The 23,020-nt window shown below is 48.6% G+C and overlaps 1 protein-coding gene across 1 annotated transcript in view; it reads left to right on the plus strand.

Moving 5' to 3' along the window:
• The window catches only part of ANTXR1 (ANTXR cell adhesion molecule 1), a 105,311-nt gene that overhangs the window by 50,584 nt on the left and 31,707 nt on the right, over positions 1-23,020 (plus strand). The window contains exons 13-15 of the mRNA XM_051812060.1: positions 4,002-4,097; positions 14,687-14,728; positions 22,569-22,664. Of these exons, the coding sequence (XP_051668020.1) occupies positions 4,002-4,097; positions 14,687-14,728; positions 22,569-22,664 (234 nt within the window). The remainder of the gene's footprint in view (positions 1-4,001; positions 4,098-14,686; positions 14,729-22,568; positions 22,665-23,020) is intronic.

A 23,020-nucleotide genomic window follows, 5' to 3' on the forward strand; every position in this document is an offset into this window, starting at 1 on the left:
CGCTGCTGAACTCAGCACTCAGAGCTTTTGAGGCTCTGTGTGCTTTGGGGATGTTATTCCACAGTAGCTCTCTGGAATAGCCAATGTATGCAGTAAGATGGGAAACTAGGAAATAAAATCTTAAACAAAAATAAGAAGATTAGAAAAAACAAGAAATAAACCCAAATGCAACAAAAAATACCCATCTGGTGTGTAGCAGCATCTTTTGGAAAACCCTCAAAAATAAACCTTAATTCCATTGAAATTTTGTGTTTATGAACTGGTATGTGTCTGTTTCTGTGTCAGAAGAATTTAGAAAGTCTAAGATAAAATAGAGGGCTTAATACCATAGATTCCATCTTGGCTTTGTCTCACCTCATGATTGCATCTGAACTTCCTGGGGCAAAATTTCAGGAGGTTGGTCTTGGGCAGTGTCTCAGCAGGGAACAGCAAAGGAAGGCTGGGGGGTGAGTCATTTCCTCTGTGGCAGGGCCATGGTGGAGTGGCCATCCCTCTGCCCTGGCTGTTAAAGGAATGTGCACCCACTCAGCTTATCCTGAGCTTTGTGTTGGGATCTTCCCAGGGATCACGGGTGTGCCTGGGGGGAGTTGTTCCCTTGCAGGGGGAACATATCCCAGTGTTTGTGGGGAAAGTTCAGGAAATAGCCCATGGCAGTTGCTGGATCAGATTTTGCCATCCCTCCCCTCCTCTGTCTCTAGAAGAACCTGCAGTTCAAGAACTGGGCCAGGGTTCTGTCTCGTGGCCAAGGGATTTCCCCCATCCCAGCCTGGCTTCTCGTAGTCCCTAAAATTCCACAGTAACTGCTGAGTGAAGGACCAGGTTGGAGAGGCCTTGGAGCCACCTTGTCCAGTGGAAGGTGTTCCTGCCCATGGCAGGGATGAAACCAGGTGGTCTTTAAGGTCCCTTCCAGCCCCAACCATTCTGTGATTCCATGATTCCCTCTCTCTCTACGTATATGTATGTACACACCTTCCAATATATGAGGAAATGCCTCTAGCATGTCCTGCTCCAGATTTCTTCATATCTCTTGTACAATATCTTCCAGAGCTTGTTTCCCATTACACTTCCAGTGCCAGCAGTACTTGCAGCACTTTGTTGGCCTTGTTGGACCCTGGCAGGGCAGAGGAGGCTCCAAGGCACAGCTGCCTTGCTTTCTCCACCAGCTCATTTGCTTCACAGTCTGCACAGCAGAGTTTTAGTATGTCAGATGTGGAGGACCTTGAAAGGGCATGTAAAGAGCCCACTCCTTTTTATATGACTGTTCCTCCATAAAATAACAGGGTGTTTCAAAAGAGCAGCTCCAGGCACCGTCCAGGACTTCAACAGTTGTTGGGAAGCGAAGTACCAAAGTTTCCCACTTCATTTGGAACAAGCTCTGAGGGTCCCTTTGCTGTTGGGCTTTTGTCACCATTCAGGTGTGCTGGGGTTTGAACTTATTGATCTCGATGAGGGCACCAGCACCAGCTTTATCTCTGTGTGAGAAGTCAAGGTGAATCCCTATGGGACAATAGCACTGATCACGGATAACTGTGTATTTAGGGACTATCTGGGCTTTGTCTCCATAGATCTTTTTTTTTTTAATGGAAAATTCTCTAGTTTACTGTAGAAATTCTCTTTTTAAAATGAAAGTTGTTTTCTTGGTCTGAATTGCCTGTATTCACTGAGTGTTACACACAGCTCGTTGCATTATTCCATGGGTCAGTGTTTCCATGAGCCTTTGCATTGTTCTTCCAAATTTTCATTTAAAAAAAACAAAACAAACCAAAAAAATATTAAAAAGAAAGGAATGAAAGCAGACATTTGAAATGCTTCAGCCCTTTCACCAGCTATATAAGATTAGGAGAGAGATTTCAAAATGTCAGAGGAACTTTTGCAAACTCTTTTAGCAGGCAGAATTTCCTTCTTGTTCATCACTCAGCTTGGCTAAGTGGCAGTTTCTAGCTAAGCATAGCTGTAGCCATATTAAACCATAGATATTGCACAGAGTGATAGCTAAATTCTGGCAGAAACTGGCAAAATAAAGATAACCAAACCCAAAGCAGTTCAAGAGTGCACTGTGGATTATTCTGGCAGGGTTTGTGGTGTGCATGTGCTCTGTCCTGGTGTGACTCACTGGGGTTCCCTCCCGGCCTGGCTGCAGCAGGGACAGCTCAGAGCTGGTGCAGAAACACGTGTTGGGGTATCCTAAGTTGGTTTTCACAGATTGTCTTGGGGGGAAGAAAAGTAAAAATAAATTCTATTTTTAAAAACAAACAAAAAAAAATCCCCAGAAAACAGTTACAAGGCCACTTTGTCTTGTATATTTGCAAATTGATTTCAGAATATCTTAATGACAAAATGTTTGTTTCAGTCTGGGTCTAAAGGGGCAGACAATGATTAGACATAAAAAGCTTTATTTCTCCTACAATTTCATGGCAGCAAAGAGTCGAGATCACATTTTGTAAAGCACTGACTATCAGCAGGTGTCATTTTGCAGATGATGGATGTGCCTTTATGCTCTTTGTCTGGAGGAACAGCCCCAAATGTACAGCTCTGTCTTCTCAAATGAGCTTTTATTTTGTGGTGGGGTCCAAGTTCCATTTCCAGACATGCCTTGGGTGAATTATTCTCCTGTGTGGACTACCTCTCTTTAGCTTCCAAGTGTCAAAGATCAGGTCGTCTTGATCCAAGTTCTCCAGAAATTCTTTCTGCACCAGCAGAGAGCTTGGAAAATGCTCTCAACCTGGTTGCTTTTCCATTACTCTCCCTCTCTGGTATGATGGGAGGTCATCTGGCCCCGAGTTACAGTGAGCTCAGCAGGCACCCAGATCTCCCCCCGACAGGTCAGTCTGCCCTGACCGTGTCCTCAGTCTGGCACTGGGATCCTGACCCTGAGCTGGGGGTTTGGAATGCCTGCTCTGCCATCAGGAACATCTCCAAGAGGCTGAAGTCAGGCCTGCCTGCTGGCCTGGGAACAGGATGATGGTGCTGGGGAGGAAGGGTGTGGGGAGGCTGGCACACCTCAGGACAGGAACAGCTGCTGGGGGTTGAGTCTAAGCAGCAGGAAATGAAGCACGGTGGGTTTTGCTTGCTGGGCTGGGCTGGCCTGTGCAGCAGTTTGCAGTGCTGATGGACACCAGAGAACTGCACATGGATCTTAACTGGGGGCAGCATCCCAGCTGGAGAGGAGAGGATCCTCTGGAGTTAATGGCTTCTGAGGAGGAAACTCCCTGTGATTGCTGGGGTGGTGTGTGTGTTCAAATCTCCCTGGAAAGCTCGTGGCAGAACTTCTGTGGCTCAGCCCTGCTGAGAGGAGCAGGGTGACCCAAGTCAGGGGCCCTGGAGACCTGGCTGCAAGTTTTGTGTTTGGAGTCAACTTTAATGCCAACATCACTTTAGAGTTTGTACTGCAAGAGGGGAAAAGAGTTGCAAAGAAGGAGAATGTTTAAACCGCAGTCAAACACTGCCCAGAGAGGTTGGATGGATGAATGCCCCATCCCTGGAAATGTTCAAGGCCAGGTTGGACAGGGTTTGGAGCAACCTGGGCTAGTGGAAGGTGTCCCTGCCCATGGCAGGGGGTGGAATGAGATGAGCTTTAAGGTCCCTCCCAACACAAAGCACTCCATGATTCCATGATTGTGTTGTGAGCTCCTTTTTAAATCTTTTTTCAGTCTTCACAATACTCTGATGAATGTTACATTAGTTTTACTCTGAACTGAACTAAATGTTTTATGTAACTGGGAGGTTCAGAAAATCAAGGCAAAATCCATGAAGTGAAGGAGAGCTCTGGGTCTCGTTGCAGTGAGGTGGGGGAGGGACAGGTGCCACATTTGATGTGTGAGGAGAGAGGAAAACTGCATTTTGTCTGACAAATAAATGGAGTATGGCATTGATAATTATCGTCATTAAAATGACAATAAATGGAGAGTGGGATGTCCCTGGAAGCAGGGTGCACAGGGGGGTACCTTGGAGAGCCAGTTCTGTGTTAGTGCTGCTCACACACTCTGGTGTTTCTCTTCCAGTCCGATGGGACCATCCTGGCCATCGCCTTGTTGATCCTCTTCCTCCTGCTGGCCTTGGCTCTGCTCTGGTGGTTCTGGCCTCTCTGCTGCACTGTGGTAAGTGACAGAAATCATCAGCAGAAACCAGCAATTCAGTGTTGCCTGAATGTAAGAAATGTGGGGGAAGGGGACAAAGTTTTCCACAGGATGGGGCAGCATTTCTTCCACCACTGGCACTGCTTTGGGCTTCTGTTCCATCTGCCCAGCCTCTGGATCACCCCCATGGAACAGCAATGCTGCCAACATCCAGGCCTTGTCAGGAGCCTCTCAGTCGTATTTATTGGTCACAAAATGGAAAGGGTTTGCAGAAATGTATTCCTTGCCATGCCTGTTGGGGAGGAAGGGCTCTTCTGCGTTGTCTAACCCCAGTGTTGGTATCTCCATGCTGGAGGGCTCCTGTGGAAGGGCATGGCCAGCCCAGGCTGCAGTCCTTGTTCTGCCTCAGGTGCAAGGAAAAGGCATTTCTAATGCAGAAAGTTTTGCAAGATTAACTTTGTTTCCTGACCCACTATGGCTGGAAAGCACTTTGAAACACCCAAGTGACAGTTCTAGTGGAAGTACAACTGTGCTTCACTGAGAGTTATCTCCAGGCTCTTTCACAGAAGTTAAAAAGCACAATCACAGGGTTAATACCTTAAAAAGACAGAGGAAAATCAAGATAGAACAGAGGAGAAGGAGGAGGTCAAGGGAGGCAAAAAGGAAATCACAGGACTCGAGACGTGCTCTGGTGTTTGTCTGCAAGGACCTGTCCTAGCACTGTCCATCCCTGCTGATCATTCCCTGGCACTCTGAGGATCAGGGCAAGGATCCTGGTTATTGGGGAACACACAATACAGGGAAGTTCTGCTGCTGCTCTGGGTCTTGTTTGTGCTGCAAATATAGAACAAGAATTAGAGATGTAGAAATGTCAGCAGAGTTGGACTCCTGTTTTGGTGAGTGGCTGCGTGGAACAATTCAGATGCTGCTTTTCAGGCTGCCCAAACTGGCTCAAGTTGCTGGGTCACCATCATTATTCTTGATTTCAAATGACATACCCAGAGTTGTAAATTTGTACCATGTTGTACCAAACCTGCAATCCAGTCCTGAGAGCTTTGGAGGCAAAGTGAAGGATGAGTCTTTGTGCTGAGATGAATTTACCCAGAACAAGGATGGAAATCTCGCAGGAAAAATCTTCGTTGCCTATTTCTGTTCCTGGCTGGAAACACTGGGGATAAAACGCTTCTTTTCACAGTAGTTTGGCACCTCTGTCCTGAGAAGAAAACCAGAATGGTAAAAATATTTATTTGGACTTTCAGAACAATAAAAAAAGATTGGTTCTAAATTTGGCCAAAGCATTAACAGCATGGTAGGTTGCTCAGAGTTATTTGTCTAAAGTAGATGGCACATTCCCAGAGGAACTGGGCCGATTCCTTTGTTGGCACACCTGCATGGAAGTCAGTGGAGATGTGCCCTGTACAGATGTTTGCACTGGAGCAGAACTGGGGGGATAAGAGAGGAAAGGCTCTCAGTGACACTGCTGGGTTAAGGTTCTATTACAGGAGAAAGGTGAAGCTGATGAGAAAAAGGCATAAATAAAAGCAGCAGTGCAGGGGACATGGAGCTGTGCACTGGGAGGGCAGTGTGGGTCTGCTGGATGAAACAGTGTGAGGACAGTGGTTGTGAAGTGTAAAAATACAGCCCAGATAAGCAAGGTGAGCCAGCAGAGAGAGGCAGCCTCTGTCCACACGAAACTTTATAAACTTAATGTTTTCCAGATTTAAATCCTGTACTTGAAAAATTTGTTGCAGATAAAAGCTTTTCCTCACTCTCCTCCTTTACCTCCCACATTCCCTCTTAGCAGGGTCTGTGAGTGGGGACTATCTCACTGATGGTTTCCAAGTGTAAGTCAAACACATCCCTGTAGCTGTTGGAAAGATTTTCCTCCAAGAGCCTGGATGAAATCTCTTCCACCTCTCCAGGGGGTAGCCTGGTGTGTTTGGCAGCAGATCAGCAGCTGAGATACCTCACTGTGTATTGCTCACCCAAAAACTCTGTGAAATTAAAGATAAGCCTGTGGAGGAGAGCCCAGCCTGTCTGGGGTGTGCAGAGAGGGAGCCCAGCAGAGCTCTGGCCTGGTTTGGAAGTGGCACAGGAAGGAATGCAGTTGTCAGGAGTGAATTAAGGGCAGAGGAACTGGCTTGCACAAGAGACCAGAGGCATCAGCACTAACCTCGAATAACCAAACCGCAGAGCCGGAGCCATCGCCGTGGATCCCAGCCCGGGGACGTTTGGAGATAACTGGGGATGTGTCCAGGGGAAGAAGGAAAAAAACAACAAACTCTTCTCTTACCAAGTATAAATTTGTTTCTGAGTGACAAGCACATTTCTAAACCCTGAAATTCCTCTTGGCATGCTTTTTAATTAAATAGGAGTCATTATTATCCGGCAGTTCTTCAGGAAAGACACCAAGCCAGCTTTATCCCTGGAGTAAATGGACTGAAGTCAATAGACTCACTCTGGAGGTTTATCTGGAACCCAGTATCTCCTTGGCACTCACCCATAAAGGAATGCTGTTTCCAAATGTATCCAAGTTTATTGGTCTCAGAAGGATTCTGGGATGAAGTCTGGAATTTACCACTCGGTTTACAGTAGAGGCAATTGTTGCCTGGTGGCTCAGAACAATAATAACTCTTTGCTGTGCCTGATACCAGCACAGGCAAAATTACCCTGGATACCTGTGGGGGATATTACAAAAGCATGGGAGGCAGACACGAACCTTTCCGAAGGTTCTGGGAGGTTTGTTCAACAACAGAAAACAAAGAACTAATTCTGCTGCCCTGACATTCCCACCACTGGACTCCTTACAGGAATGGTGGCCAGTACACAGACATCTGGAATGGGGTGACCCCACTCCTCCTGAGCTGAGCAGTTCTGGGGAACAGCAGACACCACATCCCAGCCTCCCTGAGTTAGGGGTTGTCTTCCCATTCCTCCTCCTTCCTGAGTACAGCACAACCTGGAGGAGTCCAACACCCCCAGCAGTAACTGTGTGTGCAAGGGGCTGTTCAGGTGCCTGAGGGTGGAATTGTTCTGGGTAGGAGGCCAACATAAGCCTCAGGTTTAATGTTGCTGTAAACCAAGTAGATTTTAATGTAGATGTGAGCCAAAGAGATAATGAGCCTCCAAAACTATCTCAGGGAGGATTTGCAGGCACATTGTTAGATTGGCTTGGAAATAGAGCTGGTTGAAGTGTTTGGATGTATAGTGAAGGTATAATTGATACAATACTGGAAGGCTGCTCTGTGCTGGGATAGTTTCCTGTGCTGGGATGGTTTCCCTGTGCTGGGATGGGCTCCCTGTGCTGGGATGGGCTCCCTGTGCTGGGATGGGCTCCCTGTGCTGACGTGCAGCACCACACTGAGCACGTGTCCCACATGGACATGGGTCCTGGCAGGATGAGGGAGCTGTTTGGGCCATGCTTTGCACCTTTGCAAAGGTTAGCCCTGGATCAGGTGGAGGGATGGCCACAGCCAGCCTGGCCCAGCCTTGGGCTGGAGCTCAGTGAGGGCACTCCAGGGGTGGGAGTGGAATTATCTCCCAGGGGCAGCTGAGACTGAGACTTTTCCCCACGTGCATCTTCCCACATGGCTGTGCATCACATCTCCTCACGGGTTTATCAAGTAAACACGTGTCTCTGCCTCCCTTCTGCAGCCATCCAGGGTGGCCTGAGGGGGAGGACACGAGGCTGGGCTGTGTTAGTTGCCCCTGCAGAAAATCTGCCCCATCTCCCTCCTTTTCCCACTGCAGCCATTTTAAATGCAGGGGTGTGGCTGGCAGATAAATGAGGTGTTGGTATTTAAGCATCTAACACCAGTTTTAACTTTAAAGCTGTTTTCTGGAAGGAAGCATGGAAGAACCCAGCAATCTGTTTGGCTCTCAGTCTGTACTGCAGCTGACCAGAAGTTTTGGAAACAAAGAGCTGGATGGAGAAAATACAGAAAATATAGATTAAAACCACATGAAAATCATGGCTAAACTGGAGGAAGAGGAGGGGAGGAAATGCATAGGCTCTACAGCAACCCTAAAGAGCCATAAAATGACACGGTCCTTGTTGGCTGGATGGAGATTCCCTGCAAGGGGCCACGTGCTCTGCTCCCACCCGCTCCCATGTGCACACAGGGCACAGCTCTGCTGCAGGATGATGATGTGGGAGAAGGGAGCACAGGATCATGAATCATCTGCAACATTACTGAGACAAACCAAGCAAAAGAGAAAGCAGAAGTGTGAAGGCAGAGATTGTTTGTGAGCCCTGCAGGCCCTGCCTCTGGGCCGGCTCTGGGCTGTCCAGGTGAGCACCCACCTGAGCAGGGAGTGTCCCACATTCTACACCTGGAATCACTGGATTTACTGGAGATAACTGTTGTGTGGAACATTCAGGGTCTGGATCCACACACACTGCCAGGAATGAGCATCTCCATTTACTTCCCAAACCCTTGGAGGCAGCGCTGCTGTTGCAGGTTTAAGGCAGTGTAAAAAACACCCTGACTCTGCAGTGCTGGGCACAAAGGGCAGCAGGAGGATGAGGATGGTCTTATGGATCACACAGAGTACCCAGGGCAGGTCAGTGCTGCTCTCAGGCTCCTGTCAGTCAGATCAGAGTGGTTGGCATATGGATATAACACTCAATAAGTGGTTGTGTTTAAACAGGCTGGCACTGATCCCCAAAAGAACCGAGCAAAGGCCCAGTGCCCGGGCTGATGCCACCAGCTCTACAGCAGCCCAGGTGGAGACATGGGCTGGTGGAACAGTGTGGGGGCCAGGCACTGAACTGAGGTGCCTTGATGTGTCCTTACCAAAAACCTCAATCCATATTCTCCAAAGTGCCCCTCAGTTGTGGAGTGTCCAAACTGAAAGATGTTCATGGAGTTGCCGTTTTGGAAAGCGCCCTCTGAGGCTGGGAAGGCATCTGCCTTCAGATGCTGTGCCCAGACTTCAGATTCCCAGACAATTCCCTTGCTGATGTGTTTCCTTGAGGCCAGATCCAGAGGCCAGTGATGTTAATCCTGCCCGGGTTCAGCAGCCCCTGTTCCAGACCAGAGCAGGTCCTTCAGCAGGGCAGGCACTGCTGAGCTCTGCCCTGGGCCTGCATGGCAAGTAATTCACTCCATAAAAACCACTTCTGCCTTTGTTTGCTTTCCCTGACCACCTCTCACCTCTTCCAAAGAAAGCTGGCTCAGCCCAGCTGAGGAGGAATAGCTCCTTAGGACGTGGTCTTACTAAACCAGAATATTCCCCAGGATCAGTGAGGGAGAGCAAGGGCTCCTGGGCAAGGCTGGAAGAGGCCATGGGGGGATTCTTCAGCCCAGAAAAGGAATTTCATTTATATAGTCTTCCAAAGAAAGTGGGTCAGACACTTGGAGCACACCCCAGTGGTTCTGGCCTGGTTTATCTGTGAGTGGAATAGCCCAGGAAAAAGAACAACCTTTGCAGACATTGCATTTTTAATGTGCATTCCCTGGACAACTCCATGCCCGCCCCAGGCAGCTGCAAACTGTACCAGGGTTAATAAATGGAGGCTTTTCCCCTCCACGAAGTCTTGTCTTTCATCAGTGGATGATTTTGACATTTCATATCCTGTACTGAACTTGGTTTGTGCACTTCACCTCCAAATCTTAAGCATGAAACAGCCCTTTCTTACAGTTTTAATGAGTTAAAATTGGGATTTCTGGATCTGCTCCCAGGCTGACAAGAGAGGTGAACTTAAAAGGATGAGTTAACTTTCCATTGGACTTCTCTTACCTCTTGTATGTCTAGAAAGAAGGTTGCATTATATTGCAGATGAAGAAACTAGGACAGGCTCCTGCTTGTATTAGCTTGGAAGTGAAGACCAAATCTCCAAGGATTAGAATACTCAGAAGACACAGCAGACATGGCAGATATAAAAAGGAAATGTTCCTCTACCCAACTCATACCTCAACTATGAAACTGTCACAGGACTGAGAGGTCAAAACTATAAATATGAAAGGAGAAAAAATAAAGATGAGTCAGATGGGTCAGAGTTAATGCTATTAAAAATCCCTGTTTATTAGGACAGCAAAAATACACATTCTGTGGTTTGCAGAAGAGTGAAGGTAAATAAGGACAAAATGATCTGCTCAGTTAAACTGTATACTCCCTTCCCAAATTTTAGTCCTAATTAGAGGCAAAGTCCTTTATTTCTTATTTTGTACTGTTTGCTTCATTTTAAATGATGATCTGTTCCATCCTAAAGCTTCACTGACAAGAAACATATTGCCCCTATTTATCATCTGAAACTCCAGGGACAGTAACTGCGTGTGTGATTGCTGGACAGTGTGAGCTGGTGGAGATTTCTGGGCTCCCAGGATGGAAAACATCCTAGACACATTCCTGGAATATGCAAACTTTGGATTCAACATGTGCTCTCTTATGCCTGAATGGCTACAGAAATTTCAGGGCAACAGAAAATTCATCCTCTCCAATGCTTTTAACCTTCCAGGAGGTGGCTGATAGCATTCCTCTGCTTTGACACTGGGTTATCCATCAGAAACAGCTGCTTCTCCATGGATCTGAGGCATGGGGTGGCTCAGCTAACAGAGACCTGTGTCAGTCACATGAGTGTTGGGATCTGTGAGGAAAGGCAAAGAATTACTTCACTGTCCTGCATTTTCACAACTCAGAGTGTAGAAGTGCTGCAACTGCTCTTGAAGTTCCTTCCTCTGCCATGAAAAGCCAAAGGCCAACCCCTCCAGCCCACAGGCCTTTCCCACCTGGGAAGGACAGACCACATTGCAAGGTTTTTCCAGCATGGGGATGATGGGGAATCCCTCAGGTGCTCCTCACCTGGTGAGGAAACACGGGGCTGGACAATCACGTTCTTCCAAAACCAGGGGCAGGAGATGCAGTTGCACAGCAATCACAGAGATGGCTTGGGGTTATCAAAACAGCTGAAGAAGACATGAACAAACACTCTAGCCTTGCCAAGCCAAACTCCCCAGAGCTGTGCTTGGCCAGGCCCTCTCCCAGCTGAACGCCTTCAGCAGGGCCCTGGGTATCAGCTGGAGGCCAGAGGGGCAGCCAGAGCAGAGCGAGGTGGCCTTGCAGGCTGTGTCCTCACAGGGGCCCTGCCATGGCCTTTCTTCTCTTGTCCTTGGGCTCTTGTTTCTGTTTGTGCCACAGGAGCAAGGGTTTGGGGCTCCTCTGGGACCTCGTTAATCCCCCCGGCTCTTGCTTTGCCCACTTGTGTGGGATGGCACCAACATCCCCTTTGCTTCACTGTCTTCAGTGCCCCAGGATGAGGGTCTCAGTGTCCCAGGATGAGGGTCTCAGTGTCCCGGGATAAGGGTCTCAGTGTCCTGGGATAAGGGTCTCAGTGCCCCAGGATGAGGATCCCAGTATCCCAGGATAAGGCTCTCAGTGCCCTGGGATAAGGGTCTCAGTATCCCGGGATAAGGGTCTCGTGCACATTCAGCTGTAACTGTAAGAATCCAAAAGGGAGAAGGAGAAGATTTGTGCTGTTTGGAGAACAAAATCCTCTCCTGACCTGGGCAGGGAGACAGAAATGGTATTTTTTTGTGAGGCTTGACCTTCGAGAGGTTGTACAGGCTCAAAGACCCAGAGGACTGAACTCTTTCCGTCTCCAGACGTGTCCAAATGAACCAATCCACGTTGCCAACTTACGGGGTGTTCAGTTATCTTAGAAGTGCAAAGCACTGAAAAATTGAAGGAATTTCTTTTTTTTTTCCCTCTTGGCCTGTGATAGAAAACACTTGATCTGTTTACAGAAGTCAGTTTGCGTGTACGTGTCCGCATATGTTATGAGAAGGAATGCAAACGTATGGAAAACAGCCATCCCTCATTTCCAAGCCTGTAATCTCCAGAGTTTCCAGTGATACTGGCTGAGAAGTTGTGTTTGGATGCTTAGCTGAACCAAATGTGTTGGATGGATTATCCTGATGTTTCGTGCCAATGCAAATGAGAGAAACTCCACTGGAACCCACGATGTTCCACCAGAGCAGGGAATGCTCCAGGAGGGAATGAGGCCACTTCCAGCAGGTACATTTTGGATCAGATATCTGAAGTTTCTCAGCATCCAGTGGGTTTGGATTCAGGGCTTTGGTTCAAAAGGAGGTCTCTTGACAAGTGAGTGCTGCGTGTGTTGGTGCATTGCACACTCTGGGTCAGTGTTTAGTGTATCAAGAGACACGTAAGAAATTATGTTGTCTCCATCTTACTCCAAGGAGCAGCACTCTGAGGAAACCATGCTGATACCCAAGATTTCCTTTCCACAGAGCAGTGCTGTGATGAAGACAAGTTTCCATCCAGTTTTCACAGAATCACAGGATCAGTTAGGTTGGAAAAGACTTCTGAGATCAAGTCCAACCCTTGAGCAAACACTACCTTGTCCCCCAGCCCAGAGCACAGAGTGCCACGTCCAGTATTTCTTTGAACATCTCCAGGGATGGGGACTCCAAGGCCTCCCTGGGCAGCCCCTTCCAATGCCTGAACACCCTTTTTCTGAAGAAATTCTTCCTGATGTCCAACCTAAACCTCCCCTGGTGCAGCTTAAGACTGTGTCCTCTCGTCCTGTTGTTGGTTGCCTGGGAGAAGAGGCCAACCCCCACCAGACTATAACCTCCCTCAGGGTGGTTGTAAAGTGTGAGAAGGTCCCCCCTGAGCCTCCTTTGCTCCAGGCTGAGCCCCCCCAGCTCCCTCAGCTGCTCCTGGTGCTCCAGATCCTTCGCCAGCTCTGTTCCCTTCCCTGGATCATGCTCCAGCCCCTCAATGTCCTTCCTGAGTTGTGGGGCTCACTGAGGGGCACACTGCAGCCACTTTCCATCCACTTTTCATCATTTCTCATCATTTTCATCACTTTTCATCATTTTCATCACTTTCATCGTTTCTGTCCTGCCTGAGAACAGGAATTTCAGGCTGGGCAGAGAGATGGATGCTGTACAGACACTCCCCAGCTCTGCTGGTCAGTCCCAGCTCTCGGAGCCATCCCCTCTCTACCTCCCTACCGGGGCCTGTGGGGGCACAGCCACGTCTGACCCCAGTCCTGCTGTGCTCCAACACACTCCTCACGTGTCATTCCAGGCTTCCACATGTGCTCTGTGCTTCTGTGCACACAAAGCTGATTCCTAAAGCACGAAGACTCTTTAGCAAGAGTTTCCCCGGGGTGTTGTAGGCCACCAAAAATAAAAGCTCTGTGGCCCAGGAGGAGGCAGAGGCAGAGCTCTACACCCACCACTGCTCTGGGCTGGGACACAAACTGCTCCAGCCCCATCTCTCCTGCCAGAGGCACATGCTCTTCATTAAGGGCCACATTGCATGACTCGGGCTTTGCAGAGGAAAATAAAACCAGTGAGCTCATCTGAGCAGGAAAAACACAAGTGAGAGGCATTGCTGTAAATATTTATATCTTCAGGACCTTTAATGTGATTGTCATTTTCCCTTTCTGCATTTAAACAGCCCGGCTGTTGTTGTTGGGGGCTGTGTCTCTTTCTGAGGGGTGATTTTGGAGCCCACACGTGTCCACCCTGTACCTGGGCAGCCTCTGCCCCAACAGCCCGTCCTGGAGCTGGGGACACTCTGGCACCTCCGGAGCACAGCCCCTGACACATCTGCCTCCTGGGCTGGTGTGTGCAGGGGGAGCTGCCCTGTGCACATGGACATAAAAGGCAGGAGCAGATCCCCCCGGGGCACTGCCGTGCCTGGCGGGGCTGGGCGGGCAGGGGCTGTGCTCTGGGGTCCCGGGGGAGGGAGAGGGGCCTGACGTGCCTGTGTGCGACTGTTCCCGCTGGAAGGGCCTCTGTTGCTCTTGGATGGAGGGCTCTGGGAACAGCCAACTGCCTGCAGAGCCCTGAGTGCAAACTTTCTGCATGAAATAATAACCTCACGCCCACATCAACTGAAATGGTTTCTATGGAGAATATCCTGGACCAGTCCACAACCCCATCCTGCTTCTCCATTAGAAACCCTTGGAGAGCCTCAAATATATATATATATTTATATTTTTTAAAGCTTACGACAGTGATTTTATTAACCTGATAATGTGAAAAGCATGAATGTGAAGAGCATGAGGTGGCACAGCCTTCTGGAATGAAGAAGAAAGAATGGCCTGGGAGACAGGCTGGGGGTTTTCACTGCTTTGCAGTGTCTCCAGGGCATTTTACTTCATCTTGGTTTCACTTTCCAGCCTTTGTTCAGACTGTAAATTATTTGAGGCAGGATTTGTACACGTGTGCAGAGTCCAGTAGGAGATGCTGATTTTAGTGTGGTTGTTCAGATGAAACATCAACTGTTGTGTGTTGCTTAGAGCCACCACTGACTGTGGCAACTCCTGGGATTAGGAGGCTGGAGGATCAAGGCTCTGAATTTGCTGTTACCTCACTGAAGGAGCAAGGTGATTCTGGAGCTGTAACCAGGAATGTCTCCATGGCAGGGCTTTGGGACACCTCCTGCCTCCCCTCCTACTCTCAGTAACAGTGACTCCAGGAGCACCCCCAGCCACCCTGTGATCACACACTTCACAGATGTTCCCAGCAGCATATCCTGTGGTTTTCTCTTTTGCATTTCTTGGTGACATTTGAATTGTGCTAAAGAACAAAGTATAAATTCACTATTCTGTTTCTTTTTGATCTTTGTAGATCATCAAAGAGCCTCCCCCACCTCCGGCAGAAGACAGTGAGGTGAGTAACTCTGCCACCTGATCTGCTCAGTGTTTGGGACAAGGTTTGTTCAGGGTCCCCACCAAAGGTAGATCTGTGTGTGCAGGACCTCCTCTGAGCAGGCAGTGGAGGAGGACAGGGGCAGACAACACCTCACTGGAACAGCACCAGAGTCAGGCTGTGACTCACAGAAGGGACAACCCTTAAGCCTGTGTTTAACTTTGAAGTTAATGGAACCTAAACATGTGTTTAACTGCCTTCCTGGAATGGCACAGTAATGATTTTGGTGGTTTAGGATATATAACCACTCCTGGCAGCTGATCCCTTGGGCCACAGTTGCTGTGAGTGAAGGCAGCTCGTGGTCCTTGCAATGTGTCTGAAGACAGTGGAGCAGATTCTGAGCAGATGTAAAACCCCACTAAAATCATCTCGATGGCAGAAGAGCTGCACCAGCCAGGGAAGTTTTAATGGAGAATAATCAACAAATGGTAAATCAATATTAAAAATTCCATCTTAATTCTGCCTACGATTTCCAGACGAATCCAGGCACAAATGCTTAAAGCTGTGTCACCATTACTTAATCAGCAGACTGTGCCCAGAAACATGCCCAGTTTTCCATCTGCTCTTTCTCTGTCCTCCTGCTTCCAGCACGCAGTGAGTCTCAGCTTTGCTCCCGCTGTTTTCCACATGGGATTTCACTGCAGTCCCTGGGCTCTGTGCAGGGAGCACTGGTGGCCATGGGAGTTTTTCCATTGACTTCACTGGGGTTTGGATCAGTTCCTCTTAGCTATGCAAGTAAAACTGGCCTTAGATCTGTGCTCAGAGTGATTTGGTTGGTTGGTTTGCCTCATTCTCTGCATCTGGAGACAAATCCATTGCCTGCTTCAGCTTGTGAGTGGAAAAGCTTCCGAAATGGTGCTCTCTGCTCTCCATGCAGTCTGGCCCAGGGAGTGTGGTCTGAGCCAAGGCACACAAATACCCTGAAAGCTCAGTCCTCTGCAGGCCTGTGGGGCTGGAATCCTTTTCCCTGCACTGGGCACAGAGGAATCATTCAGGGCAGCACTGGAACCTCCACCTTGGTGGCACTTGCCCCCTTCAAAACAGGCCTGAAGTAAAATTTTAAATCAGATCATTTGTGAAGCCAAGGGGGATTTGCATTTGGCCCCAGTGCTCCCCATGCCTCCCTCTACAGGCATCTGGCCTGTTCTTCTGAGCAGACATTTGTTTGGGCTGTATGAAAATCCACCAGCTTTGTCAGCTTCTGTCCTCTGAATGAACAGGGAAATATTAACCTAAAATTGCACATGGCTTTGTTCTGCATCACACATGCCTCCAAGCCAAGGGATTCAGTTGCTGAAATTAATTAAAATACATCATTCTGGAATGCTGGCTCCCTGGCCAAGGAGTGGAAGGGGAAGTTACATCCCTGTGCTCAGAGGGAAGTCGTGCGTCACCTCAAGGAAGCCTTTTGTCAAAGCAGCAAGTGCTGCAAATGAGAGCAGTTGCTGCAGAATAAACTCATTGCAGCAGAGAGCTTTAAATTCAACTTGTCCAGGCTTTGGTTGTGCCCAGAGAGAGCACTGCCCAGTACCTGAAACATGGCATTAACTAGAACCTGTACTTTACCTGCTGCCTCTTTAATGCAAGAGGGGATCTGTACATTCTTTTGGCTGTTCTGCTCTCTGGGATGGCAGGTTTTGGTTACAACAACCCTGGAATATTTGGGTTGGAAGGGACCCTAAAGATAATCTCATTCCAACCTGCCATGGGTAGGGACACCTTCCACTAGCCCAGGTTGCTCCAAGCCCTGTCCAACCTGGCCTTGGACCCTTCCAGGGCTGGGCCATCCATCCATCCAATGTGCCAGCATTGTAGGGGCTGCTCTGATGGTGGAATTTCAGCTGTACTTCCCACCAGAGCACATCCCCTAACTCGGTGCTCAGTTATCCTCAAGCCCATCGAACACATTTAGCAGCCAAAGGATTCTTCCAAAGGAAGATGTAGTTCATCCCATTTTAGAAGCTCTTTAGCATCAGAGCAGTGCTCAGAAATCAGTAAGGCTTGAAGCTGGGACTTGTACTGTGTGTTTTTGCCAGACAGAAGAGCTTCCCACTAGTGGAAAAATAGCTGAAGCTCTGAAAAGATGCATTATGTTGGTCCTCTTGGAGACACTGGTCCACAGAATGGGACTGGCAGTCATGTGATGCTTTCACAGAAGGTTGGAGGCTCCAGATTTTCTACTTTGCTCAAAACAAATGGAAGATGGAGTTGGTTTTCTACAATCCAGTTTTCCTCAGGTGATGCAGATGTCCTCTCTCCCTGCAGGGAACCAGCAACTGCTCCTCTCCAGCATGACAGAGGGCTAATCCCTCCAGCAGCAGGGTTACAGGTCCATTGCTTTTCTTCTCCCAAAAGTCTTGGCCAAACAAAAAGACAAGAGGAATTCTTGCATCAGCAGATTTGTTAGCTGAGGCCCACAGGAGGCAAGGAGAATGCATTATCCTGTGACAATGAGGGGAAAGTCGTGCTGCTGTCAGACCAGCCAAGGTTTTACTGAACTCCCTTTTAAAGGCCTTTGGAGTCATATTGGAGACACGTTTGCTATTGGTGAAGGAAATACACTACAAACTTCCAATTAATTCATTCAGAAATTGCAAATGTCATCAGCTCACCCCTGAGCTGCTCAGACAGCACGGGATGCTGAGGAGGTGGGGCCCAGAGCAGGACAGATGGTTTCACTTACAGCCAGGAAGGATTGAGTTAATGCCAAGCGGAAGAGGGGAATGGCTGAGGAGCCAGAGAGCACCTTTCTGGCCTGGGATTAGTCACTGAAGGTGGATCAAAAACACACTCTTCTACCTCCAGTGAATAGGAAGGCTTTTTCTAGCCCTGCTGGAGGAAGACACAGCCGCTCTTACTCATGTGTCCCATCACCTTTAGGCTGAGCTTATTGGAACAACTCTTGCTCAGCTCAGCCCAGAAGTTTACCACAGGGCCAAAGCTGTTTCTACTACAGCAACACATCTTCTGCATCAAAAAATCCCAACTTGCAGATCTCTGCAGCTCCCAACAGTTCCCTATTCACTACCTGGCCCACAGAAGGATAGACTGACTGCAGGCAGTGCATAAACTGGAGCCCTCCCAAGCATCCCCAGGAGACACCCACTGTCCTCACTGCTGCCCTGCCCTGTGAACAGAGGCTAAACCACACTGCTGGCCTGTCCTGGCAGCACTGGTTCCCACAGCAGGGATCAGGGACACAAAGCTCCCTGGTAAAGCCAGGCAGGGTGTCCAGAACTTCCCTTTCCTCACCTCTCAGACCCGTTTTTTCCCGTGTGCTCTGTCACCCAAGCTCCACAGTGCCCCGGAGTGTGGCACCAGAGCCAAGCCACCAACCAGCCTGTAATTGGATAATTCTTATGTCTGTTGTCCTCTTACCCACATACAGCAGAGCAAACACACACAAGAAAGTCCTGGAGAGACAGGGCCATTGTCACTGTGCTGGGAGGCAGCTTAGGAAGGAGGGATTTAACTCACTGTTGTTCAGCCAAGGGATGAAACCCCCTGTTCAGCTCAATCCACTTTGATTGCTGTGAACTAATTTCTCCCACAACATTCATGAGGCCAGAGAATGACTAAAAGAGATTCATCTGCCTGAACCCTGGTTTGGTTGGAAGGGACCTTAAAGACCGTCTCACTCTACCCCTCTGCCCATGGGCAGGAGCACCTTCCACTGGACTGGATTGCTCAATTATTGCTGTTCATTATTCTTTTCTGAACTGTTTTCCTCTCTTTTCCTGGAAAGTCTTGCTAGGGGGGTAGCAAAGCAAGCTCCAGAGAAAGGATCTGCTAGGAATTTTTTGTAGGCATCAAGGCAGGAAATTTATTCTGCTGTTCCTGAAACAAAGCCAGGCCCCAGTGGTGTGCCAGTGCTTTTCCTTCCCTGTACTCCCCTTTTACAGCGAGTTATGGAAATATGGGTGGAGGAGAAAAAGAACCTTTCAAGAGACAGGCATTTAAAAGAAAAAAATGGGGGTGCTGTTGGCAGCAGCTGAGGTGCAGGTATTGCACCATGGAGATGTGGAGTTTTATGGCCAAATTTCAGATGAAATATCCAGGCAGGCCCAGCACAATGCCCAGGCTGTGGAAGTTGGGATAAATCACATCACAGTGCAATGGGAGCACTGGTGGTAATTCCCTTCACCTTATCAGACCTTATTTCATCCTCCTGTAGCTCAGAGTCTGAGCTCTGGAGTGGGAGCAGCTCAACATCCTTCCTTCCTCAAAACAGGGCTTCCTCTGGTCTGTGCACACACTGTGCATGTGGAGGACATCACTTCAGGCAGGACCCCTGAGGATCTGTGCACAGACAAACGGGCAGTTTCTGTGCTCAGCAAGGCCAGCAAAGGTGCTTTGCTCAACATCTGTGTCCTGAGGATGAGCTGATATCAAGTTGAAGTTGGGGCTGTTCAGGCTGGAGAAGAGAAGGCTCTGGGGAGACCTCAGAGGGTCTAAAAGGGTTCCAAGAGCTGGAGAGGGACTTAGGACAAGGGTTGGAGTGCCAGAACAAAGGGGACTGGCTTCCCACTGCCAGAGGCAGGGTTAGATGGGATATTGGGAGGAAATTTTTCCCCATGAGGGTGGGGAGGGCCTGGCACAGGTTGCCCAGAGAAGCTGTGGCTGCCCCATCCCTGGAAGTGTCCAAGGCCAGGTTGGACGGGGCTTGGAGCAACCTGGGCTAGTGGAAGGTGTCCCTGCCCATGGCAGGGGGTGGCACTGGATGGGCTTTAAGGTCCCCTCCCAACCCAAACCATTCTGGGATTGTGTGTGTGAGTGTTTTGGTGCCTCATGGGGTCTTTCTTCAGCTGCTCCTTGGCAGAGCACCAGGAGAACGTTTCCTCTGAGATGATCTGGGACCCGTGAGCACTCTCTGACAGAGGTTTGGGCCAGTGACAGGCAAAGAGACAAGAGAACCCAAAGTGATGAGTTTATGCAGCTGCAATTCAGATGCCTGGCAGGGAATAATGTACCAAGTAAAACCTTCCAGAGCAGGAGGAAAAGTTCCCTGAGAACAGAGCAAGGTGTCCTCAAAGTGTAACAAAGCCTCTGCAGCTGAGAGGTGGCCATGGGATTTGGAAATGAGTCCAGCACTGGGAGAAGGAGGCAGAAAGGAGCCTTGAGGACAATGGATTCACCTCCTTGTTCTCTCAGCTGTAAAATTCAATGATAGCATCTCTTATTCAGAGGAATGATTGTCCTGTTGTGTCTCAGCCCTTGGTGCAGGCAGAGCTCTCTATAAATGCTGAATTCTGACAAAATTCAGGCACTGCAGAGACAACTGGGAAAATAATTATAAGGGTGGGGAGAGGGGTAAGTTGTCCAAGCGGGTTTTTTTTTTATATCTAGCCAAACTTAGTTTGAATTCTTACCCTGAGTGGTTCAGATGTCCCTTGTGGAGCCTGAATTATCCTTGTATTACCCACAGATGAGGTTCCCTCAGGTCGGGGTCAGAGTATCCAGAGCCTGGCCTGGCCTCTGAGATAAACAGAGATCTTTGTTTTCTGCAGTCCAGCAGTGATGAATCTGGATCTCTGACTGTGAAATGCAGCTCTGTCCTGTTCCTTCTGATTTTGTAAGAGAAACTCTAGCTCCATCTAAAGCAGATTTTGGGGGTGGAAAGTTGCCGAGTTCTGTACAGTCGGTTTCCAGCATCCTTAAATGCACTTGGATTTTCCGGGGCTGTTTTTTGTGCTGCAGCTGGGGCAGAGCTGGAGCTGCTGCTGCAGTTCTGCCTCAGGTGCAAACCCTGCGTAACCACAGGTAGAAAAATGCAGGTGAACCAGAGCCGGGAAGGGAGAATTCAGCCCTGCTCAGCCCTTGGGAACAGGGCTGGGGTGCTGGGCAGGGGGATCGTCTCCCTCCTGCTCCCCATTTCTCTGCTCTTCCCTCCCCTGACCCCCCATTTCCAGTTGCTTTCCTTCAGCTCCTCACACACTGACCAAGTGTGCAGGACAGCACTGCTGGGGTGCGTTGTTTTGGTTTTTTTTTTTTGCTTGTATTGCAAAACCTCCCATGCCCTTGCAAACATGTAAACAGACTCATTCTGCAGAAAACTTGTGACTCCTTTGTTTTTCAAGTGGCCGCTGATGTCTCTCTGTGCCTCGCTCTGTTCTGGCTCCTCTCTCACACTGAAGGGACTTGCAGGGCTTTTAAGGGCTTGTGGGGAAGATTTCCTAAACTCTGGTATTTCCTGTTGTGAGAAGTCCAGTCTGTGCTAAACTGAAGAGAGAGAAAGAGAATTGCTGAAGGAAAATATTTAGATGGCTTTGCTTCAATTATTTTTTTTTTTTTAAAAAATCCTCCTGGAAAACTTCATGCAGAGATATTAAGTTCTTGGGTTGCAGCAAAGAGCCTCAGCAGCTCTGCCCAGAGTGAGAGAAAGAGATCTGCTACACAGAGTGAAGACCTTCACTCTTCCTTTAGATCAGGACAAATTTTGCAGCCCAATTTACGTGTACTTTGATAAACAGAAGTGCTTCTGCTTACCATGAAAAGCGCAGTTTGTCTTGGATTTTTTTCCCCCCAGTTTTTCAGTTTTCCTGCTGGGGAGTTTCAATTTCAAAGTATTTTTGGCTTTTCCCGTCTTGGAAAGCTCCTCAGTTTTGGACTTTTGCCAAATCCCTGTGAAAAATTAAAAAAAGGAGAAGAAAAAAGAGAGAGGGACCATTTTTCTTTTCTCTCCACATTTTTCACAGGAAATACTTCACGTTTTTGATGAACTCTGCTTTTCTGCTTTGCCAGTTCACAGCCTGAGCTGTAGAAATTAAAGGGAAAGGCACTATCAGAGCTCCACTTACACTCTGCCCTATATATAGTGCAACAGAGAATACAGAGTATTAAGTACACTCACTGAAGCTTTAGCAGACTCTTTTTAAATAAACTTAAGGAGGTTTTCTGGAGCTGTTAATTTGCCCATATCCGAATGTCATCACAAGACCAGGGTGCTGAGCAGGTGGGGGAGGTGCCTGCAGTGTGTAAGGGCAGAACAGAGAATTTCAGCCTCGTGTTGTCACACAGGGCCTGACTTTCCTTTGGCATAAGCCACGGGACTCCCTGAGGCCACACGGACTTCCATGGGCAGCCTCTCCAGCTGAGGCACAAGTTCACTATAGGAGCTAATTCCATTCTTGTGACTTTTCCATCCCATTACTCTTGGCCAGCTCATCCCAATAAACCTCATCTCCATGCTGGGCATTCCTGCTGGGGTTGTTCCCAAAGGCACCCCCAGTCTGCCATCACTCAGGAGCAAATGGCCTTGCTGTCTTGGTCTTTCCCCCCACTCTGTCAGCTCTGAACTCCAAAATGATGATTTATCTGGGCCCTGGAGGGTTCCTGCAGCACAGGGAGCCCCGAGCAGCAGCAGCTGGGCCTCCCCTCTCACAGGCAGAAATGATGGCAGAAGTGAGTCCCTGCACATCACCCAGCCCTGCAGCCACAACACCCCAGCTCCTGAGCTCTGCTGACTGTTAATTTGGTGGCTCTTTCAATGATTTTGCAACTTGGAAACAATTTACTTCCGTGAATTTAAACATGATGAAAGACAGTCTCCTGAAAAAAACAACACAAAAAGACAAAAATCTCGTTCTTGCTGGAGCTGGCCTGTACCTTTCAAGTGGTGGTGGTGTTTATATCATGAAACATTTTCTTTTCATGAGTGTACATCCTCTGGAAAATTAAGAGGGAGAGACCAGAACCTTGCCTGCCCTGGCTCCAGCAGGCTCAACACAGCCTGGGACTGTTTATTCCTTTCCATCCGTGGTCATTCTTCCTCACAGTGCCACCCCTTCCCTCTGTTTTGTAGGAAGAAGATGATGATGGCCTTCCAAAGAAGAAATGGCCAACAGTAGATGCCTCTTACTATGGTGGACGAGGAGTTGGAGGCATCAAACGGATGGAGGTAATTAAATCCCAGGGCATGGACCAGAACTGATCTGGGGACTGAGCTGTGATTCCCTCTGCAATTTACCCAGGAAGAAACTCAGGGGATAAGCACAAACTTCTTTAAGCTTTTTTGGTACCTCTGAGCCCAAGTTGGTTTTTGTATAGGAATATTTGAGAGCCAACCATAGATTCCTGAAGTATGGGATCATCTTTTTTCTGCACTAAAGCAAGATCCTCCTCCATGCCTGGGACACAGGGGCAGTGTTGCCATACACCGTACAGGGAGATGGGTTTAGTTTCTCTGAAAATCTTCCCCACTCTCACATTCCTGATCAGTCACAATGAAGGAGGAGTTCACAGTGTGGGGTGTAG

This window comes from Manacus candei, unplaced genomic scaffold, assembly GCF_025592945.1.
Source record: "Manacus candei isolate 608988 ecotype Guabito, Panama unplaced genomic scaffold, ASM2559294v1 h1tg000084l, whole genome shotgun sequence".
Classification (NCBI taxonomy): domain Eukaryota; kingdom Metazoa; phylum Chordata; class Aves; order Passeriformes; family Pipridae; genus Manacus; species Manacus candei.